We start from the raw sequence: 23598 nt of genomic DNA, 5'->3' as shown, positions 1-23598 counted from the left end.
GAATGTTCACTATGATGTAAGTACAAACCACGGGGTGATTTGTCCATATGAAAATGGGATATTCATGCTGAGGGTTAGAGGCAGGTCAGTCCATCCTCAGTGCTTATCAGTCCGATCTAGGTGACGGGTCAGTGAGACATCTTCTCCTGGCTGTTGAATGGATCGTCAGATTGTAAAATGCTGGGCTATGACAGCCGTATGGGTCAGTGGCAGGTAAGCATCACATCCACGCCGCCATCATCAACGCTCACATTGTGCTTCTCTTGGTCAAAGGCCTTCGCTGCATTTTTCTACCTTTTCCTTCCTTCAGTCAAAGAGGATGGGAGGAGGGGGAGGTGGGGGACCACCCAGGCGCTGTGCCCAGCTGGAATGCACCAATCATAGGAAGGGAGGTTGCGAAAACCCAGGGAGGGGGCTTCAGACAACGGAGTGGCTGAAAGCTGTGTCAGGGGAGAATGCCCAGGGTGACACGGAGATATGAAGCCCTACTGTATGGAGTGCCTCCTTGCCCCAGCCGTGAACCCTCTCCTGGACCCATCTCATATTTCCCACTATGAAATCAGACCTTGCACAGCAGAGAGCTCAAGTCAATGGTCAGGAACAATCTAACTGTCTGTCACCGTAGTACACTACTGCCAACACGAGCTAAAGAAGCAAGCAGCAGAGTATACCTACAGTACGTCTGTGTTTCGGAGTCCCTTAGTATCTGTTTCTGTATCTGCTCTGAGCGTCTGCTGGCATGTGTGTGTGTTCATTCTCATGTGTTAGAAGGAACAACACTCTTTGTTGTAGGGTCTAACATAACATAATGTATTCCTTGTATCTATAGGTGAATGAAAGGAGGGGGAAAAAAGCCTTAAATATCGGGGAAGAAAGCCAAGGTGGTCACCTGGGGGAGGCTTTTACCTTCTTGTCTGTGTGCAGTTGGCATACGTAGCGGGTGAGAAGACCAAAAAAAAAAAAGTTCACACTGTGATCATACGGTCACAGCGGGTAGCAATAACCTCATTATTATTCCAATGGTAGCCAAACAGTTTCCTGTCAACAGTGTGGTTATTTATTGCACGCTCCATGCCAACCACAGGCCACAAACCCTCTGTCTTTTAACTGCTATAATTGGCTTCATGCTGTTGCAGTGCCAAGACAGATGCACACGCTTTGCTGAACGTACTCCAAAGGATGCTTGCAGATCATAAATAAAGTCTGTCTGCACACATAGACCAGCAAGGTTTAATGCAGTACATACAGTCATACCATGGAAATGTATAATTTCAGCCATTGGACATATTCACAAATATGAAACACATTTCAATAATCAGTGTAATGGGGTGGGGGTAGTCATTGTGGGATCAGTGAGTTGAGACTGATAATAGATCACCTCCTCACCACATCCTATGATGTGAGCTTTCTGCTCACTAAATGTGCTAAATTGACAGTTAACGGCATTTCGGCAAGCCTAGAGATTTCTGGGAACATTCCCAATTGACCCCACAGCATTCAAATGCCAAATGTGTAAAATATGAATTTCTGATGACGACCTGACAGGACAGGGTTATTCCAAATTGTACCACATGATACTGGACATAGCTGAAAGAATGCCAGCAGTAAAATAAGACTTATTGAGTCAGGGAAGACTAAACAAAAAACAATGAAAAAGCAAATGTTTTCTGAGATGTTTTTGAATTTTATTTACTTTTGGAAATTTACAGGGAGGACCTAATGCAACAGCTGTAGACATACTTAATGTATCATGGATGAAGTCTGTATTATGAATTGCTATTGCTTATGCGGGAGCAAGTAGATGCAGTAACTACCAAACTTCTTAGAATAATAATAATAGCAAGCAAAAAGTAAAATCACATCTCAAAAAAGGAACAACAGGTCAAAACTCAAATGCTGGATTCTCTCTTTCACCCCATGTCGGGACATCAGAAGTGATCATATTTCCTAGAAAGATGAAAAGATGGGATTAGAAGTGCACTCACCCTGCTACACCACACTGTGTGTGCAAACGTGCATCACTACAGTAGGTCCCACCTGTTTTCTTTAATTGTTTCATGATCAGCATAGTCAGTCCTATCAGGAGAAGTATCCCAACAGCAATTCCCGTCCCTGCGCCAGTGTACAGCAACATGGCAGTCCCTATCGACATACCTGGCGTGGGATCACATAAAGATTTTAATGAAGCTTTAGGGAATTGTTCTCAGTGTATACTTCATGGCCAGCAGATGTCATTATTTTATAGTGTATGTTCATATAAGGTTTTGCCTGTTTTGCCTGTACGCAGTGTGCAAGCGAAGACTCCTATCTTAGAAAATGGTGTCATATATAAATTACGGGGGAAATAACATTTTAAACTACAGAAAATAATTTACCTGTGCAGCTGGGCAGGCTGTCACTCCAGATCCCAGTGGCAGAGCAAAGTATCACTGCTGTGCCATTGAGGGTGAATCCATCTTTACAGCTGAAAACGCATTCAGAGCTAAAGCTGAAATTCCCCAGAGGATGAGAGCAATTCATAGACAGGTCTGAGGAGAAGGCACGGATGGCCTTGCACTGTACAGCTAAAAAGGACAGCAACTACAATTACATAAGATCAATGAATATGTAATAACATTCAAAGTATTGCTATGCACTTACGTTGACAGATGGGTGGATCCTGATTCCAGTAACCTGAGGTGTTGCACATCATAGCTGATGTTCCTTTCAGCCAGAAACCTTTATTACATTTAAAGTCACATTGTGAGCCATAACTGAAAGGAGAGTTCAGATGGCTACAGTTCATCCTTCCGTGCTGTGGTGATTTGGCCAGCAGGGGGCATTGGCGTGCTGTGGATAAAACAGTGTAGGCTCAGTACAGCTTCACTTTTGACTTTCCGGGTGGTATAGAGTTTGATATTATTTAATGCATGGACACAGATTAAGAAGGACTTTATGTGGATGGCAACCGTGTCATGTTTTGGTTTATTACCCTGACAGGCTGGTATTTCTGTGCTCCATGTGCCCGCAGAGGTGCATTCAGTGTCAGCCATGCCAGTGAGTAGAAAGCCGTCCTCACAGGTTGATGTGCACCTGGAGCCAAAACTGAACTCACCATGAGAATGAGAGCAGTCTAAAGTCCCATGAGAAGGAGGAGTGAGAATAGGACACCTTTCAGCTATAAAAGAAAAAAGAAAGCCACAGCACATAGAGAGGAACAGAGCAGATTAGTAGCTTCTTCTTTTTTTTTAAGAAAAAAGTGTAGCTGTGCAACTTAAATTATGAAAATAGGAGTTTATCTGTCTGTTTCTGATATACTGGATATTGATACAAAGAGTGTTTTTACCTAAGCAATGGGGAATGTCTCTGTTCCACCTGCCTTGAGGTGTGCACTCTGTGATAGCTGTACCATTTAGCACAAAACCTTCTGCACATGTTGATGTGCACACAGAAGCAAAACTGTACTCTCTGTGGGGATTAGAGCAGACTAAGGACCCATGAGAGGGTGAGCTCAGAGTGGGACACCGTCTAGCTGCAAGAGGAATGAAGACACAGAGGTACGAAGACAAATAAAAAGCATCATGCCATTTAAACCTTTAAATTAAGCATTTATCTTTGATTGTCTGATCACTTATTACTGATAGAGGGTTTTTTCCTACCCAGACATTGAGGTATGTCTGTGCTCCAGTTGCTCATAGCTGTGCACTCGGTGTCAGCAGTCCCATTCAGCACAAAACCCTCATCACACGTTGTTGTGCAACGAGAACCAAAACTGAACTCTCCATGAGGATGAGAGCAATTTATGGATCCGTGAGCAGGAGAGTTCAGTGTGGGGCATTTCTTAACTGGAGATGAACAAAAGGAAAGATGTACACAAGGTATTAGGTTGATTTAGTGAAACATTGTTGAAATGCAAACTGAACCGTGAAATTACAAACTTTTAGCATGTTCTTTACCCAAGCACGGTGGAATATCTGTACTCCACTTGCCCATGGAGGTGCACTCAGTGCTGGATGTCCCATTCAGCACAAAACCCTCATCACACGTTGTCGTGCAACGAGAACCAAAACTGAACTCTCCATGAGGATGAGAGCAAAATATGGATCCGTGAGCAGGAGAGTTCAGTGTGGGGCATTTCTTAGCTGGTGGGAGAGAACAGACAGGGTAGAAGGTCAGCAATATGTTTTATATGACTAAAGTGGTAGATGAACACTATGTAAACCTTGAAATTACACATTCTTATGTTAATTAAAATTAAAATGCATGCATTTAGAATGTTTTTTTACCCAAGCAATGTGGGATGTCTGTGCTCCAGTTGCTCATAGCTGTGCACTCAGTGACAGCAGTCCCATTTAAGACAAAACCCTCATCACACGTTGTCATGCAACGAGAACCAAAACTGAACTCTCCATGAGGATGAGAGCAATTTATGGATCCGTGAGCAGGAGAGTTCAGTGTGGGGCATTTCTTAACTGGAGATGAACAAAAGGAAAGATGTACACAAGGTATTAGGTTGATTTAGTGAAACATTGTTGAAATGCAAACTGAACTGTGAAATTACAAACTTTTAGCATGTTCTTTACCCAAGCACGGTGGAATATCTGTACTCCACTTGCCCATGGAGGTGCACTCAGTGCTGGATGTCCCATTCAGCACAAACCCCTCATCACATGTTTTTGTGCACCGAGAACCAAAACTGAAGGAACCATTTGGGTCAGAACATGATATGGAGCCATGAGAAGGAGAACTAATTGGAGTACATCTCTTAGCTTAAAGAAAGACAGACATAAGAAGAGGCAGCTTCTTAACCTGTGGTTCACATTCAAAACAGTAAAAAAATAAATAAAAAAAATAAAATAAAATAAATATATATATATATAGTATATATATTTTATTATTATATAGTATATCAGCATTTGTCATACCCAGGCAAACAGGAAGTGCATGACTCCAGTTACCCTGTGAAGAACATTTTGTCACATTTGTACCAATTAGATCAAATCCTTCTTCACACTGAACAGTGCATATTGAGGTGTAGCTGTGCTTGTTTATAGGGTCTTGGCATTGCAGATAGGCATGAGGTGGAGCCTGAAGACTGTTGCACTGCACCACTAGAAGAGAGGAAACACTGCTCTTTCAACATCAGAGCATGCAATTTTTATTTCTATCCAGAAAGCGTGTGCTGCTTTGTGGTACACCAGAGTAGTTTGTGACACACCTGTGCATGTAGGTGTAGGTTTGCTCCATTGTCCCAAGGTCAGACAGAGGAGTACCTTGTCCCCAGTTAAATAGTAACCCTCCTTGCAGGTGAAGTTGCACCATGAGCCATAAGAGAAAGGCTCCACGGGGTCAACACAGGTCATGTGGCCCATAGCAGGAGAGAAAACTGGGGAGCATTTTCTCACTGTGGTCAGACACAGATATCAGTCACTCAGAGTTCACATAATGCAGATCAGTGCTCTTATATAAAATGTCAGTTTGAACAACTGTATGTTATGACTCCACTTTCACAAACATAGCTTAATCATGATGTGGAGGGGTGAAAAATCATGCTGAGATCATTTATGGTCAAAGAAAAAACAAAAAAACAGTTTACAGACCCATGAAAAAAAATCCCAGTGTTGTTTGTCCAGCACAGACTTAAATGAGTGTGAAGTGGAGTGATAACAGGCGTGACCTAAAGCTAATCTGCTGCACAGTCCAGACAGGATGTGAAAGTGTACTGAGTGCAGTTATGCAATTGTATATCTCGAAAGTAAATCTGTAAAAAGGGTTCAAATATTATACAAGTTCTGTGAAAAGTAAGTGACTCTCAAACACACACACAGACACACAAAATGAAAGCTATAATCAGTTTAACTAAAAATACAAATGAATAAACTAATTAACCACCATACAGAATGATTTAAATTAAAGGCAGTGACAACTTTACCTGTACATACTGGAACAGTGGCTGTCCATTGGCCAGTGTGCTCACAGATGATCTGGTTCTGCCCAATCAGTTCATAGCCTTCATCACAACTGAATTCACAGGTTGAGTTGTAGCTGAAGGGTGCGATGGGGTGGCTGCAGTTCATGCTACTCGCACTGAAGTTGGTGTATTTCAAATTTGGACACTGTGCAACTATGATAAGCAGTCAAAATATGTTTTGTAACTTTGCCATCTGAAATATCAGTTTTTAAAAACAGCTGGTTTCCTGTTGCCGTACCTTGACACAGAGGAACAGGGTGGTTCCAGAGCCCATTGGCTTGGCAAATCAGTTGAGGCGCGCCTATTAACCGAAATCCAACTTCACAGAGAAAATGGCAGGAAGAGTTAAAATGATTAGACCCATAGGGATTAGAACAGCGGTGAGAGCCTTGATCTGGATGCGGAAAAGGTTTGCATGTGATCGCTGAAGATAAAACAAATAAAAATATATTATGTAGAAAATTAGTTCATGTCTTTTGCTTAGATTTGCAAAAATATCTTTAACAATTGTCAGTAGGCTAAAACTAAAATACAGAAGTTCCTGAGGGACAAATGAGGGACAAATGAATAACAATCTAACCCTAAATGGACTGCTACGGTGAGGTTCTGGACTTACTATGCCATTCAGATATAAAACGGAGACAAACTGTTCCTTAAAGATAGTCAATATTATTCAAAATCAATCACTTGTAATGATGAATCTTGTGATTGAGTTGTCTAGTAACTTCATTTAATAAGTCTGAGGTGGTCAGAATGAAATATCAGGCTAATCCCGACTAGTTATTTAGTAATTGTATATTTGTTTATATGCAAATATTAATTTAGTAATTGTATATTTGGATTGCATATTGCAATATTCTACAGATCTTATTAGCTTACCCTCTTCACAGCGTAGGCCTCGGAAACCAGGATGGCACTTGCAGATGTGGCTTCCAATGCTTTCCACACAGTCTGCATGAGCACTGCAAGACTCCTGTTTGCAAGAGGCTGCAAATCACACAAAATGTGTCAGATGCTGTATTACATTTACTGCCAAAGTTTTCCATCAAACTAAGTGAAAAGTATTCTACCGGTGTAGCAGAGAGCTCCTTTCAACTTATTACAGTTCTCATTGTTCCACTTGGCTGTGTCTGTCCCCCTTTTAATGTATATCTCCACACAGTCCTGACGGCTTATGGTATCTGGCTCTGCTGATGCCCAGTTTTGAGCCTCTTCAGGTACACTCTGACTGGTGTTTACTGAGGTCCACAATCCAGCCACTCTGTGAATCCCTATCCAGTAATATTTTGGATTAAATGGCAGCAGATCATTGAGGAAATTAGTCTCCTCTTGGTTCCGACTGGCAACCATATCCGTGAAGTACTTCTGGCACCACTTGCGAGCCTCGTACCAGTTCTGGTTTGGACCAGTGCTGTAGTTGTACGTCCATGCCTGCGCACCTCCTCTCCTACTACTCAAGTCTAAAAATGTAGCATAAGGACAGTAAGATAAATGTGAACTGGTGAAGAAAAGTGTTTGGTGTGTGTATTATGCAGGCTTACCTACGGCAAACACAATCAGCGTAGCTATCAGTGTGTTACAATCAACTAACATCTGAAACACAAAGAAAAACAACTGAGAACTACACATGATTGCTACATGTGTGAATGAAGTATCAATTTCTATAGGTATGAATGAACAGCCGTTACGTGTCTTACCTTTTGAGCCGTCTTTAGTTACTAATTCTTGGCATTTAATTTTCACCTCTTCAGTAAATGGCAAAACAGTATTATCTGTCCTCCAGGGACTGAGCCAATGCCCAATTTTGTAATATCATTTCTGCCGTAGCTTCCTTTCAGGAAGGGTTTCACTCAACCACTCACAGCACTCTGCACACATGCACGCACACATCCAAAGATAATTATATATTCACAAAAAGACATGCACACACAGTCACTAAAACATTATTTTTATTCACATTTACATTTAAAAGCAATTTACAAGAATGCAGCACACATGTCTGAACGATACCATGATGACACACCATCGAATACACACAATTACATAATTTATAAGTATGCAACATATCAAATGTAACTTTTACAACATACTAGACAAAAGCCTTAGCTGATTGATATTTAAATCAGCATCCAGTGCATGTTTCAATCTCCTGGTTACTGCTGGATTGCAGTTAATGTGAGTGAAATGTCTTGGTGTCAAATATATTCTAATTAAGACGTGGGACGTTGTTATGGTTGTGTATCACAGGGTGGACTTCCTTCTTCGGGGGGCCTGTGCAGGAAAGAAAATTGTTCTTAGAATTTTCCCCAAAAATCTTTGAATGCTAAGTTAGCAAAGGCTGTGAGAAACGGTGGAGCAGCTTAAGACAAACGTATAATTTCAACACTGACCTTTCTTGGGAAAGTTTCTTTCCTGTGAGAAACAGAGAAATGGATTACTTTTGAGGGGTGTTGCAATAAGATTGCAGTGAATCTTTTATTTCTATAGAGAGTAGTTGAGAATGACTGACTTTGTCTGTGTTTTATGCAACAAAAACAGATGCAGCAGAAGGTAGAGAAGGCTCCACATCCAGCTAAAGCCAACAAAGCCTGTTTATAGCCTGAAAAAGAGGGGGAAAGCAAATTTTACCATTCAGTTACACATTATAGCACATCATTCATGTACATGCCAAAACTACTGCTTTCCATCAGAATAATTTAGCATGAGTTACTGGAAGCACAGTTCTTATGGCAAAGAAACTATAAAAACCATACATGAAATGGTCGGCCGCCCTATTTAATGTTTAACATTTTGCAAACATTTACATGATTCTTTTGAAATTACTTGTACAAATAGGTCTTGGGCCACTCCAGACTCCGGTCTCTCCACAAGTGACAGCTGGTGAGCCAATCACGAGGAAGCCAGGGTCACACTTAAAATGACAGGTTGTCTTGAATGTCTGATTTCCTGCGGAGCAGCTATGGTATCCATTATAAGTTTGAGGTAGAGGGGGACACTCCACAGCTGAGGGCACAAACAGGTTATATAACATCTTACACTATGTTATAATACATTTTAAAGCACTGTACTTTATTATTAATGTGTATTAGAGTTTGGTATTACTACTGCTCTAATCAGTGGTAACAGTAACTTAAAATGCTTCACTGGAAGCACAGTTCTTATGAAAAGAAACTACAAAATCAATACAATAAATGGTTGGTCTGTGTATTTTAAGAGGTTTTCAAGAACATTTAAACTTTTAGATGATTTCATGAAATTACCTGCACAAGTAAGTCTCGGCCCACTCCAGTCCCCAGTGTCTTCACAAGTGACAAATGACGAGCCATTTATGAAGAAGCCAGGGTCACACTTTAATCGACAGGTCGTGTTGAATGTTTGATTTCCTTCTAAGCAGCTATGGTATCCATTATAAGGCTCAGGGAGAGGGGGGCATTCCACAGCTGAGGGCACAAACAAGTTACGCAACATCTTATAATGATTTATAATAAATTTCAAAGCACAAACATGCTGATGCATGCGCATTTTAATGTCATATAAAAATGAATGTTTGATTTTCTCTTGAGCAGCTTTAGTATCCGTTATCAGGCTGAGGAAACGGGCATTCCACAGCTGAGGGCACAAACAGGTATGCAGGACATTATGTAATGTCTTGTAACAGGTTTGTAATATAAACATAACACATTTTAAAGCATTTATATTGTGTTTTTGTGGTCACACTGATGTAGGCTTAGTAATGATAATTTCAGTTTTTGAAGAAAAACAACATGAGTCACTGAAATATGTACAGTATAAAAAAGTGCGGACATCTAAAAGCGTGTGTGTCAGAATATACGACTCGGTCAGGATTACTTGACTTCACTGACTGCGGTAGTTTCTTCCATCCAAGTATGCCTGCACATTGTTTCACACATTACTAATAACTGTGAATGGCAACTCTTTACGCATTATAATAAATAACATTAAATTGCTCACCTGTTTGGCACCTGTCTCCCTTAAAACCACGTTCACAGAGGCAGGTTATACTGTTGATGGCCTCCTGGCATCTTCCTCTTTCACAAGATGATTCATTACACTGGGCTTTTAAGAAAAAGCACACCAATATAAGGCCACTTATCATTATAAAACCTACACAGCTTTTCTTTGTATAGAAGACACTTTATTTCTTTTCTAATAATGGATATTAAAAAAAAATAGAGTTTTAAGACGAGACATGTTGTCCTGAAGATGTTCGAAAAGTTAAACAGTGCAAACAAATAATATCTGACATTACTGTAATGGTGCATAGCACATTAAAATAATATATAAACAAATATACAACAATTTACATCAATAATAAATAAAAATAATATTTAAAACAAATATTATGAACATGTAAAAACTATTCTGAAATCAGCATAACACCTTAAAGGAAATCAACCATGCTTTTTCATAAAAATATAAAGTTATAATGTAGCCAAAAGAAATAAAATCAACAAAGCAAAATCAAAAATGTAGTAAAGACAGTACAGGAAATACTAGATGACAGGTTTACGTACTTTTAAAACATGCTGCATGTTTTAATTTGTTACATTTCTCATCGTTCCACTTCCCTCGATTTTGTCCAGTATTAGTGTAGATCTCTACACAAAACTCTGTTGCATGGACATTATTTGGTTCATTTGGTGCCCATGAATTGTTACCAATCCACGTGCTGTTATTGCCAATCCAAATCCAGCTTTCATTCATATGATTTCTAGTGATTCCAATCCAGAAATATGGGCTATTTTTCTGTGGCAGGATGGAGACCAGATAGTCATTCTCCGCTTGGTTTTGGATGACCACCATGTCTGTGAAATATTTCTGGCACCACTCTCTGGCCTGGGTCCAGTTCATTGTCTCGTTTGAGTAGTGATACGTCCAGCACAGCGTAGTCTCAGCCAAGCAACTACCTGAAAATTTTCAGAACAGCTTTTAATGTGATAATTAATAATGTTTTCTGACACGTGTCAGCCGGTCTTTGCCCAGCAGCCACACATTTCACTAGAATTGGAATTAAAACTTACCAAAGATGAGGATTAATGTCCACTTCATCTTCAAAGAGCAATTTATTGTCTGTACAAGGGGAAAAAAAGAGTATATTTTCATAAGTACTAACGAATTTCACCACGGAGAGTTGCTGAATAAGAAAATTGTGACTTACCCAGGATTAATATTATAATATTGTCCTTTGAACTGTTTGACACAAACTTCTACTTAAGTTAAATCCCTGTTTTTTCTGATCAACTCAAACATAAAACAAAAAGTGTTAGAGCAGAAAAATGTAAAGTTTGTTAGACGAAACTAAAGACCAGTGTCAGGCTTTTATATGTTCTCGTTTGCCATTCAGAGCAACATTATCATACAATAACTGGATGTTTACTGTTCAGGCTGAATGCATGTAACGAATGATTTACTGAATATTTTAATGACTTTAACAAACCTTTAGGGAAACCCCACCTATTTCTAGTAAAGGTGGTTTCAGGGGCAGATTTTAAATGAAGAAAAGGTACACAATGCCACAAGGTGCTTACTCATAGAGGTTGGATCACAGCCTTTCAAACACTGTTAAGCCTTTCATTTGTTACTACAATGAGTGTCTTCTTGTCTGTTTTCAAAAACACATCTTCTCCATATCCTGACATATTGATGTAATGGAAGCTCTTTTTAACAGCAGTGTCCTTCGAGGCACCTTTAGACTTATGAAAGATGTGAGATGTGAGTTCCTGTCCAACTAAAGTAAAAGAGGCTGGATTTTTTTAAACAATGAACACTGGGAGAAAAAAAAGAATACCTAGGAATATAATTGTTCCTTCTTTGAATACCTCTCACTTTTATATGTTTATTCTGCTTTGTCATGAACTTTATGATGGAAAGGCTCATGTTTTGGCAAGAGATCTGGGAATTTTTCAAAACACATCCTTCCTCAACCCCTGAAAAAAAACAGAAGGTGGTAGAAGGTCATGGCTGAAACCGGGAAAATAGGTTGGTTTATGATAGAACTGATGAGTCAGTTTATTAAGACTAGCTCCACAGGAGGCTATTACACACTCCACTGCTTGGCTAAGCATTCCTACCAGTGTGGTGACACTGACACAACTGGCAGAACTTTTTTAGTAGTCCTCATGCAGAAAAGTAATTGTTTTTTATTTTTTCGAATGAATATCAGAACATTTCCAAACATAGAAAACAACAGATAAAAAACAGCAAATGTGAAGTGTTACAGTAACAAAGTAAAAAAAATAGAACACACACACACACACACACACACACACACACACACACACACACACACACACACACACACACACACACACACACACACACAGAGAGAGAGAGAGAGAGACACACACACACACAGAGAGAGAGAGAGACACACACACAGAGAGAGAGAGACACACATCACCTTACACTTAGTAAAATTAAAAAATAATGCTTTTTTAAGAAAATAAATATTACATGAATTCTATATCAAATTATTTGCTGTTATGCACTAAAATGATAATTTACACATAATGTGTAAAACTATTTGTAGTTTTCTAATATGGCAAGTTTTTGCTATATTAGGCTGTCAAAACTGTTCTTGGAAAGTCTGTGGAGGAGCCTCTATGTCAGAGTTGCTGTAATAAAAGAGAAAAGAGGAAAATTCAGCAAACCTCAAAAGACACATACATGATTTAAAAGAGGTAAATTCTTCTCTAACCTGTTCAAGGTTTTTTGATTTCTTCAATTTTTTAAAGACCCACATAGCCATAGACACACCAGATAACAAGGCAATCCCTCCTGTGGCAACACCAGCAGTAACTGCAGTAACTGGAGCAGGAGCTGTGGAAACAGGGTGAAATGTGAATACTGTGAACTTTGAAGTCAAATTTGTAAAGGTGTGAATTTTTTTGTTTCTTCTTTACCTTGACAGGTGGGTTTCTCTCCAGTCCAGTTGCCATGATGATCACATGTTAGCAGCTCAGGTCCTTCTAATGAGTAGCCTTGGTCACAGGTGAAGGAGCACTGAGAGTTGTAAACTGACTCCGTGCTGGAGCAATTGATGTGACCGTTTTCAGGAGCCTCAAGCAACAGGCATCGAACAACTGTTGGGAAGGACAGGAAGATATCACATATTTAAAAAAATCAGATCTCACCTTAGAGTCAATAAATCCCTACTCAAAAATGTCTGAATATACAAATAATAATAATACAAGTAATCCAGGTAAAATGGGTTCACATATACCTGTACAGGTTGGTGATCTGGAGGCCCATTGGCCTGGATGTGTACACTCCATGCTGTGTGCACCTTGCAGCTCATGTCCTTCATCACATGTAAAATTACAAAGCATGCCAAGTGGATGGGGTGTCTCATGACTAACAAATGAAGACAGAGAAGGGCTGCAGCTTATCTGACCATTTGTTGGGACCTCTGGAGCAGGACATCCTTTTGCTACAAAAGAGAAACAGAAGGAGATCAATAAAATATATCATAGTTAAACAGACTTAAAATAAAAGTGCTACAATGAGCAAACACTGTTTGTAGTAAATATTGATGTAATTATGGTTTCAGACCTTTGCATGTAGGTATGTTTTTATTCCACTGTCCGTCCTCAGAACACTTGATGGTGTTTGCTCCCTGCAGTTCAAAACCTTCTTCACAGCTGAAGCTGCAGGTGGAGTTTGGTCGCAGTTCAGTCACAGAGTCACTGCACTGCATGAAGAGGGGAGCTTCTCTCTCTGGATTCTGGCAAAGGATGGCTAACACAGAAAAATGTGTATTTTATTGAATGTGTCCTCATTGTGTAGAAGATGTGTGGGTTATAGAGAGGGAGCTATACAAACATTATTAAACATGAATAATGTGAACCTTTTATAGCTCAAATTTGTTGTTTGTTTTATTCCGTTGTTTTTTTCACCTTGACAGGTGGGTTTCTCTCCAGTCCAGTTGCCATGATGATCACAGGTCAGCAGCTCAGGTCCTTCTAATGAGTAGCCTTGGTCACAGGTGAAAGAGCACTGAGAGTTGTAAACTGACTCAGTGCTGGAACAATTGATGTGACCGTTTTCAGGAGCCTCAAGCAACGGGCATCGAACAACTGTTGGGAAGGACAGGGAGATATAGTGAAAAAAATGTCTCACTTTCGTCATTAAACCACTGCTCATAAAGGTCTGAACATAAAAATAAAGTTATGAACTACAAGTAATCCAGGTAAAATGGGTTCACATATACCTGTGCAGGTTGGTGATCTGGAGGTCCATTGGCCTGGATGTGTACACTCCATGCTGTGTGCACCTTGCAGCTCATGTCCTTCATCACATGTAAAATTACAAAGCATGCCAAGTGGATGGGGTGTCTCATGACTAACAAATGAAGACAGAGAAGGGCTGCAGCTTATCTGACCATTTGTTGGGACCTCTGGAGCAGGACATCCTTTTGCTACAAAAGAGAAACAGAAGGAGATCAATAATATGTCTGACATGATCAAACACACATATAGTTAAAAGTCCCGTGACGAGTAAATAGTGTTTGCAAATAACTATTGATATAATTATGGTTTCAGACCTTTGCATGTAGGTATGTTTTTATTCCACTGTCCGTCCTCAGAACACTTGATGGTGTTTGCTCCCTGCAGTTCAAAACCTTCTTCACAGCTGAAGCTGCAGGTGGAGTTTGGTCGCAGTTCAGTCACAGAGTCACTGCACTGCATGATGAGGGGAGCTTCTCTCTCTGGATTCTGGCAAAGGATGGCTAACACAGAAAAATGTGTATTTTATTGTAATGTGTCCTCATTATATAGAAGATGTGTGGGTTATACTGTTAGTGTTCCTCTTACCTTCACAGTGAGGAATCTGCTGATTCCATGTACCTCCTGATGTGCAGGTCACGCTACTGGCTCCCACTAAATGGTAACCTTGGTCACAACTGAAGCTGCAGGTGTTTTTGTAGCTGAACCTCATATCAGCATCTTCTCCACAGCTGACAAAGCCATTTTTCAAATTTTGCAGAGCAGGGCACTGGACAGCTACAAAAGAGAGAGGCACCAGAAGGAGTTAAAATAAAGCTTTTTATTATAATCATCATGCAAATCAAACCCCCAAATAACACAATCTCCACAATGATGAAAGGTAAAAACATGTGGCCGTACCAACACAGAATGGCTGGGATGCATTCCAGTTTCCTGATGATTCACATTGCAGAGATGGAGATGCAGACAGTACATAACCTTCATCACAGGTAAAAATGCAAACCATGCCAACTGGATGTGTTGCCTCATGACTAACAAAAGAAGACAGAGAAGGGCTGCAGCTTATCTGACCATGTATTGGGACCTCTGGAGCAGGACATTGTTTTTCTAAAACAAAACAAAAAAAAAGAAGAAGAAAAAATGTTTAGTAACGTTTTAGAACATAATCACACAAACACTGTTAAAAATGTTATGATGAGTAAAAAGTGTTTGCAAATAACTATTGATATAATTATGGTTTCAGACCTTTGCATGTAGGTATGTTTTTATTCCACTGTCCGTCCTCAGAACACTTGATGGTGTTTGCTCCCTGCAGTTCAAAACCTTCTTCACAGCTGAAGCTGCAGGTGGAGTTTGGTCGCAGTTCAGTCACAGAGTCACTGCACTGCATGATGAGGGGAGCTTCTCTCTCTGGATTCTGGCAAAGGATGGCTAACACAGAAAAATGTGTATTTTATTGAATGTGTCCTCATTGTGTAGAAGATGTGTGGGTTATACTGTTAGTGTTCCTCTTACCTTCACAGTGAGGAATCTGCTGATTCCATGTACCTCCTGACGTGCAGGTCACGCTACTGGCTCCCACTAAATGGTAACCTTGGTCACAACTGAAGCTGCAGGTGTTTTTGTAGCTGAACCTCATATCAGCATCTTCTCCACAGCTGACAAAGCCATTTTTCAAATTTTGCAGAGCAGGGCACTGGACAGCTACAAAAGAGAGAGGCACCAGAAGGAGTTAAAATAAAGCTTTTTATTATAATCATCATGCAAATCAAACCCCCAAATAACACAATCTCCACAATGATGAAAGGTAAAAACATGTGGCCGTACCAACACAGAATGGCTGGGATGCATTCCAGTTTCCTGATGATTCACATTGCAGAGATGGCGATCCAGACAGTACATAACCTTCATCACAGGTAAAAGTACAGGTGGACTGATAGCTGAATGAGCCCAGAGGATCGGAGCATTTCATGGATCCATGTGTAGGCTCTGACATCTTCTCACACTGAATCACTGTAGACAACAGGAGAAAAAACATCAGGCCATGACTCCATCACTGTGTAGAAAGTCATAAAAAAAAACTACTAACAAAAAGTAGTAGTAATATTAGAAGCTATTAGTACTTAAACTCACATTCACATGTAGGGGGGTTTTCCGACCATTTTCCTGAGGCTGTGCACCTCAGAGGAGTCTGCACACTCAGCTTGTATCCTTCCTCACAGGAGTACTGACACAACGAGTCATAGGAGAAATTGCCATGCTTGTGAGAGCAATTTACATGTCCTTTATCTGGGACAATCACTTCAGCTTTGTTACACTGCACAACTGACAACAAAAACACACAGTTGGATATTCAATCCTTTACATGAGTTAAAATATGTATTTAAACTATGCTGTCAGTTTATTTTCTTACCTTGGTCACACTTGTCTCCAAAAAAACCTTCAAAGCATTCACATTTGTGGCTGTTGATGGTTTCAACACACTCTCCATGGAAACAGGAGTCATTCTTACAAGCCGCTGGAAAAAGCAGAGGTACTTCTATAAATGTTGTTAAATATACTAAAACAACATGTCAGATAAATCATTTTAAACTTTTAGATCAATAGATTACCTATTAAAGAACAGCAACACAACAGCAAAAATTCATTTTTCCAGAATATAATGCCCAAATGTTTGCTCACCTGTGTAGCACAGAGCAGTCTTTGATTTTGCACATCTCTCGTCATTCCACTTGCCTGGTTCTTTATCCCTTTTAATGTACATCTCCACACAATCCTCGTGCATGCCTGTATTTTTGTCACCTTCGTTATTATTAGGTTCTCCTTTTGCCCAGTTGGTTGCTTCTTCTGTCAGACGCTTGTTGGTTCCTACCCAGGTCCAGACATTATTAACCCTACGAATCCCAATCCAGTAGTAGCCATTTTTCTTGGGCAGCCAGTTGTTAAGATGCTCGAGCTCCTCCTGGTTCTGGATGGCCACCATGTCTGTGTAGTGCTTCTGGCACCAGCTTCGTGCACCATCCCATGTCATTGCGTCGTTTGAATAGAAGTAAGACCAGGACTCTACACTAGTCCACGTGCACAGCACTTAAATAGACACAGTGACATATAGTAGATGGGTAAATGGGGAGAAAAGGAGAGATTTAAAAAAAAAAATTCTATTTACTAATTTGTTCTCTAATGAGTCTTTTTTCTATTGGGTGCCTTTGTCTTGTTTTGTATAAATCCCTCCTGTATATATTCTTCATCCTGTATAAATTTCTCTTATTTGTTGTTTATTTTTGCTGTCTTACTATTTATATTTTATTCCTGCACACTTGGTGTGGAGCACCCACAATTTTGTCATACATGTACAATGAACACAGGGCTATTCTATTCTATTCTATTCTATTCTATTCTATTCTATTCTATTCTATTCTATTCTATTCTATCTGGTTCTAAAACTTTTTAGTGAGACACTCAAGGCTCTTCTGGCAATAAATTTACATACTTGAGCAAATAACGGTGAAGTTGATCCATAAGGCAGAGCTCTTATATCCATGGGTTAGTCCAAAGAAGGAATCCTATAAAAATTAATTTAAAGGTGCATTAAAATAAAACCAAATTAATTTACATTAAAATGAATAATATTTAAATTGATATCCCTTCCACTCACCATTTTAAATGATATGCCTGATAACCTCCAGGAGGCACTTGATTCTCTAGCTTTCAGCCTTAGTATGTGTAGGGATGATTCTCTGCGTTATGCACTGGATTTCCAGGTTTTATAAGCTTCTCTAGTGTCGTTCAGGAAACCTGCAAGGTTTCCATGGAATCCCCCCCAATACTGCTCCATTCCACAAAAGGCTTTAAAAACATTTCCTGTACAAAAGCATTGTCTGGTCTTTATCAGTACTGAACTCACAGGTTGAGTTTTAGGGTGCGATGGGGCTTACTTGACTCTGCAACAAAGCAGCTAATAGGGATCTGTTCCTCATGGGGTGACAAATGGGGTGACTGCAGTTCATGCTACTCCCACTGAAATTGTTGTGTTTCTAAGCTAGACACTGTGTAACTATGATAAACAGTCAAAACAGTTTTTTTAAACTTCGACATCTGAAATATTAGTTTTTAAAAAATTGTTAGTTTCCTGTTGCCGTACATTAATGTAGAGGAAGAGAATGGCTCCAAGGTCTGCTGGCTTGATAGATGAGTTGGGGCGTGCCTACCAACCGAAAGCCAAAAGGCAGGAAGAGACTAAACCTTTAGACCCAAACAGATAAAAACAGTGGTTAGAGCCTTGATCTGGATGGTGAAAGGTTTGCATGGAATTGCCAAAGATGAAAATAAAAAGAAAATATATTAATTTGAGAAAGAGGTTGGTTCTTTGGTTCAGGTTTATAAAAATATATATACATATACACTACAAAAGTCAAAAGTTTGGACACACCATCTCATTTTAATAGTTTTTCTTTATTTTTACTACTTTCTACATTGTAGATACAAACTGAAGAAATCAAATATATGAAGCAAGATATATAGAATTATTTAGCAAAGAAAAACTCTATAAATAACTCCAAATATGTCTTATATTTTAGATTCCTGAAAGTCGGCACCCCTCTGTTGACAGCGCTTCAAAACCTTGGCCTTTTCTCAGTGAGCTTCATGATGTAGTCACCTGAAATGGTTTTCATTTCACAGCTGTGCCTTGTCAGGGTTCATTTGTGGAATTTCTTGCCTTCTTAATGGGGTTTGGACCATCAGTTGTGTTGCGCAGAAGTCAGGTTGGTACATAGCTGACAGCTCTATTTGAAAAGTTAGAATTCATATTATGACAAGAACCAATCAGCTAAGTGAAGAGAAATGACAGTCCATAATTATTTTAAGAACTGGAGGTCAGTCAGTCAGTCATTTGAATATGTCCCCAAGTGGAGTCGCAAACAGTGAGACACAGAAAAAGTGAACGGATGGTCTCTACATACATGGATTCCACTGTGAAGCATGGAGGAGTGATGTTGTGGGGGTGCTGTGCCGGTGACATTGTTGGGGCTTAATTCAAAATTAAAGGCAAAAAGAACCAGCACGGCTCCCACAGCATCCTGCAGTGACATGCAATCCCATCCAGCTTGCGTTTAGTTAGACCATCATTTATTTTTTAACAGGACAATGACCCCAAATACACCTCCCGGCTGTGTAAGGGCTATTTGACAAAGAAGGAGAGTGACGGAGTGCTGCGTCAGATGGCCTGGCCTCCTCAGTCACCTGACCTAAACCCAATCGAGAAGGTTTGGGATGAGATGGACCACAGAAGGAAGGAAAAGGGCCAACAAGTGCTCAGCATCTCTGGGAACTCCTTCAAGACTGTTGGAAATCCATTTCAGGTGACGACCTCATGAAGCTCATTGAGAGAATGCAAAGAGTGTGCAAAGCAGTGATGAAATCAAAGGGTGGCTATTTTGAAGAATCTAAAATATAAAACTTTGTGAAATGGATATAAATTCACGGTACCAGAGAATGGACTGGGGGAGTGGGAGAACATCAAGAGTTGTTATTTTTTAATGTGTTCCAGTTTACGAAAAACAGCATATCACTTTTTGTGGCACATAAAAAGACAAACTAAGAATAAAAAGTTAGTAATGTTTGTGTGGTTACTAGTTCGTGCAACTCAGAAATATAACAACAATCCTTGGAAACTAGAATGACACTAACAGTTGTATTTTCACATGGTTTCCATATAGTATGCAATAACACTACAGGACTAGTGTTTGCACAAGATTGTAATTTGCAACCAAAAAGTCATAAATGCTAAAATAACTCCACAGTCAGGAAAGAGCTTCAGGAAAGGCGAAGGTGTAGTAGACAGTTTCTTTCTTGTTATTGCATTTATTTCTCATTGTTCCACTTGGTTGTCTCTCTCTTCCTTGCAATGTATCTCCACACAGTCCTGAAAGGGAATGTTATCTGGCTCTGCAGGTACCCAGTTTGGAACCTCATTAGGTACATTCTGATGATGATGTATCCGATATCCTCATGTTGGTGTTGTTCCTGGATCATCATAATTAATGTTGGTTCAGGTTTAACACTGCAAGTTACTAATCATATTTTTATGATTTCATAGTTTTGCAACAGGGGGAAAAAAAAAACCTGCTATTGTCCGCTCAGGAAAACATCCAACAAAGGTTCAAGGTTAGGGTTGGGGGTTAGGATGTGATCATCATTAGGGTTAGGGTCATGGGGCTATCGCTAGGGTTATGAATATGGGGTTAGGGTTTGGGTTTGGTGTATGGTGTGATGGTGTTTCCACCAAATGGCAAAATAGTATTATCTCCCCTCCAGGGACTTCGCCAATGATCATCATTGTAATATCATTTCTTCCACAGCTTCCTTCCAGGAAGGGTGTCACTCAACCACCAATAACACTCTGAGGACACATAAACACACAGACACATGCACACAAAGTACTGATAACCATGATATTTATACTGTATTTATTTAATTTAAGCACTGTACAGAAATATTTTACACAACATATATTGATAAAGAGATGTTATAGGAAATGACATCATTTACAACATATCAAACAGAGCTTTTACAGCTGCAACGGATCAGACAAAATCCCCCCAAAATAAACCTCTTATTTTTATCATGTAGTCATACAGCATGGTATACTAGTCTGACACTACTACTGCCATCATAATAATTTCATAATAAGAAGAAATAGACAGATTCACTGGAAAGCAAAGACACTACAAGTCAACCCATTAAATGGTCGAAGCCCAGACAGGTTGTTTTAAGTGTTTCTCAATTTTCCCTTGAGCAGCTATGGTATCTGTTATCAGGATAAGGCAGAGTTGCTTCCACAGTTGAGGGCACAAACAAGTGATGTACCATCTGTAATGTATTGTACTAAAAGTACCAACAAGCTGCTGCATGTACCACTCTTTTGATGTGCATTTTGAATGTGATGTAAGTATGTGGTAGTAGTACTACTGCTCTGGTCAATGTTAATAATAAATTGTAATGATTTTATAGAAGTAGAATCAATGTAGCAGTTAAAAACAAAACCAAGAACACTAGTCAGCCTTGACTTTTTTTTAGTATTTACTGCTATATCTAACTATATTTAAAGTTTTAATTTACTACTTGCATAAGTAGGAGCTGTTACGGGTCCGAAATTGAGGACGAGAGTAAAACAATGATGGTCCAAACGAGGTCAGTCAAACAATTGATTTTAATGAATGCACGCAGCATAGGGAGATGTAAACTGCAAACCATCAGTTGTAAATCCCCACCCAAAAATACACTTCAGATTGTTTTTATATTGTCAGGGTATTATAACGCCCCCTCTTGCGTTTACAAGCACATAATTTGCATCTTAAGAACATTCTTTGCCCCTTGTACAGACAATGATCTATTCTAAGTAATAAATGCAGACACAGAAGTTCCCCTTTCTGGCATCCTCTTTCAAATATGGTGATGATCTCAGGCCTTTGAGGTCCCGATGGACTTGTCCTCCTCTTTGCGTCACCTGTTGCTAGGCAAACTCAAATGCAACAAGAAGCTGAATCCATTCAGGCCTTCACTCAAGCCTGCTTCTTGATTATATGTATTATTACAAATGCTTATTATGTGGTTTAATGCAATGTTAATTAATACAATGATAATGCCAATAATAAGTATAAGTAGCAGTAAAATATTCCTTATTCCACACTCCCTCTTTTGACCCTGTTCACAAACAGGGTCACCACCCTCCGTTGAGTCACTCTTCAACCCACTCTGTCACCTCTGGATCCATTAATGGCATCATGGACCCCGAAACCACCATTCCCAGGTCCACTGCCTTCGCTCTGACCCTCTCTAGCCGTCCCCTGACTCAGCAAATCAGACAATAACCTCATGTCATCTAGGTGGTCCAGTAATAAAACGCCAGCTCCCACTTGAAAACACTTCATGCTTAAGTGGTCTCTGCTCCTTTTCTGGGTCCCTCTCTAGTGGAAATCTAGTGGAATGGACCCTCGTCCTCAATCACTAAGTAGACTGAATTGGCGCAGGTCTCAAATAAGAAGCAGAAGACACTTGGGCCCTCGCTCAGACCTGCTACTAGATTTATGTGTATTGTAAGCATGCATGCAATTAACCTGCTATGTTCTCATCTTCCCTCAACATGTATCACCTGGACACTCTCACCAGTGAAGCTTAAAACCCTCTTGGATAGAACATCAACTCTAAACAAGCACAGATATGCAATGTGTATAAAATGAACTAAACCTGTGAATAGAATGAATGTGATGACAAACATATTCAATGCAATATGAACCCTGTAAACAATATTACTGATAAACAATGCTGTAAAACATGTTCTTAATGCAATCATAATAATGCAGATTATATAGTAGGAATAAAAGAATTTCTGAATCCCCACATTTCCTCTTCTGACATTCCGACAAGGAATGTCACCACACCTTATGTTGTATCACTCCCTGCCCCACTTTATGGGTTCTAAGTTCATCTAATAGATGCCCTCAACCCAGCCAGGGTTCGCAACCCTTGCCATTATCTTTACCAACAATCCTCTGACACAAGGAATGATACAACAACTAGCGATGACCAGTATTCCCGAAAATACAGTCAAAGAAAACATCACTGACATAGCCACACCTTTCCATTGTCCAAACACAGATGTCATCCAGGACGCCAGCAGATTTTCGATACCTGAGTCTTCGTGCATAGTTTTAGACAAAGTTTTCAAGCCCTCCAGAGCTCGGGTTACTAAGCCATCTGGGGCAGTATTATTAGGGATAAAAGTGCAGCACATGTCGCCGAATATGGCGCACCCGCCTCCCTTCTCATGTTAAGGGCCATTCGATTTCCCATCAGCAAACTCGGACCCAATTGTTCTGCGAACCCCATCATGGCATCCCTGGTTAGGTTAGAGAGTCTCAGCAGATTGCAATGAACATGGTTAATGCGATCAACATTCTTATTAGGTGTCACCCAAAGAAATATACTTTCAAATTCTACCACTATCAGATTTACCAGCTTGTACTCATTAGGAACTCCCCTGGGCACTCCTATGGAGTCTATCCAGGTCGGCGAGTTCAAACGAGGATCATCTGCATGGGTAGCCTGGGTCCCTCTTTTGGCCAAAATGTATCTCTTACGTATGTCAGCTAAAGTTCGCGTGTTATGTTGTGGAATAGCCTTTACCTGGTTTCCAATAAGCATGAGCGGAGCTCCCAATCGCACCATCGCACATGTCCCTACGCTTCCCATAGGAACACGAGTACTTTCCCCACAGTAATAATAGAGCCCACTTCTTGCCCATGTTCCAATTACCGTGCTAGGGTCACTTACATTGTTGGTGGTTCGTCCCATGAGTGTGACAGCACACCTAGTTGGGTCGATCTCTCCCACCTTGTACTT

At 40.0% G+C, this 23598-nt stretch overlaps 2 protein-coding genes across 2 annotated transcripts in view; both read right to left on the bottom strand.

The window, feature by feature from the left end:
* Nucleotides 1-1661: 1661 nt before the first annotated feature.
* The window catches only part of selp (selectin P), a 62626-nt gene continuing 40689 nt past the window's right edge, over nt 1662-23598 (bottom strand). The window contains exons 23-49 of the mRNA XM_019351179.2: nt 15442-15627; nt 15097-15303; nt 14785-14973; nt 14514-14699; nt 14181-14387; nt 13867-14046; nt 13523-13708; nt 13194-13400; nt 12874-13053; nt 12669-12790; nt 7492-7543; nt 7021-7410; nt 6830-6937; nt 6189-6374; nt 5912-6103; nt 5198-5383; nt 4905-5090; nt 4563-4748; nt 4266-4451; nt 3936-4121; nt 3639-3824; nt 3326-3511; nt 2972-3157; nt 2641-2829; nt 2376-2564; nt 2038-2154; nt 1662-1947 (exon numbers count right to left, since the gene is read on the bottom strand). Of these exons, the coding sequence (XP_019206724.1) occupies nt 1883-1947; nt 2038-2154; nt 2376-2564; nt 2641-2829; nt 2972-3157; nt 3326-3511; nt 3639-3824; nt 3936-4121; nt 4266-4451; nt 4563-4748; nt 4905-5090; nt 5198-5383; nt 5912-6103; nt 6189-6374; nt 6830-6937; nt 7021-7410; nt 7492-7543; nt 12669-12790; nt 12874-13053; nt 13194-13400; nt 13523-13708; nt 13867-14046; nt 14181-14387; nt 14514-14699; nt 14785-14973; nt 15097-15303; nt 15442-15627 (4826 nt within the window). The 3' untranslated portion in view covers nt 1662-1882. The remainder of the gene's footprint in view (nt 1948-2037; nt 2155-2375; nt 2565-2640; nt 2830-2971; nt 3158-3325; nt 3512-3638; nt 3825-3935; nt 4122-4265; nt 4452-4562; nt 4749-4904; nt 5091-5197; nt 5384-5911; nt 6104-6188; nt 6375-6829; nt 6938-7020; nt 7411-7491; nt 7544-12668; nt 12791-12873; nt 13054-13193; nt 13401-13522; nt 13709-13866; nt 14047-14180; nt 14388-14513; nt 14700-14784; nt 14974-15096; nt 15304-15441; nt 15628-23598) is intronic.
* Nucleotides 7823-12236, bottom strand: LOC102078357 (P-selectin). The gene is made up of 8 exons (XM_013267966.3): nt 10993-12236; nt 10486-10878; nt 9923-10027; nt 9211-9390; nt 8774-8953; nt 8460-8549; nt 8341-8362; nt 7823-8221 (listed from the first exon to the last, which is right to left on the bottom strand). The coding sequence occupies exons 1-8, from the start codon at nt 11072-11074 to the stop codon at nt 8179-8181; spliced, it is 1095 nt and encodes a 364-aa protein (XP_013123420.2). The 5' UTR covers nt 11075-12236; the 3' UTR covers nt 7823-8178.

Source organism: Oreochromis niloticus, linkage group LG23 (genome assembly GCF_001858045.2).
Source record: "Oreochromis niloticus isolate F11D_XX linkage group LG23, O_niloticus_UMD_NMBU, whole genome shotgun sequence".
In the NCBI taxonomy this organism is placed as follows: domain Eukaryota; kingdom Metazoa; phylum Chordata; class Actinopteri; order Cichliformes; family Cichlidae; genus Oreochromis; species Oreochromis niloticus.
This window is presented reverse-complemented; position numbering and strand designations above follow the sequence as displayed.

What these genes read in the sequence shown, in the direction of transcription:
- LOC102078357 (XM_013267966.3), bottom strand. Translation starts at nt 11,074, where the DNA reads ATGAAAATATACTCTTTTTTTCCCCTTGTACAGACAATAAATTGCTCT. An exon ending in GACATTAATCCTCATCTTTG is followed by an intron (nt 10,879 to 10,992) that starts GTAAGTTTTAAT and finishes GAAAATTTTCAG; the next exon opens with GTAGTTGCTTGGCTGAGACT. An exon ending in GGGAGACAGGTGCCAAACAG is followed by an intron (nt 9,391 to 9,922) that starts GTGAGCAATTTA and finishes TTGTGCCCTCAG; the next exon opens with CTGTGGAATGCCCCCCTCTC.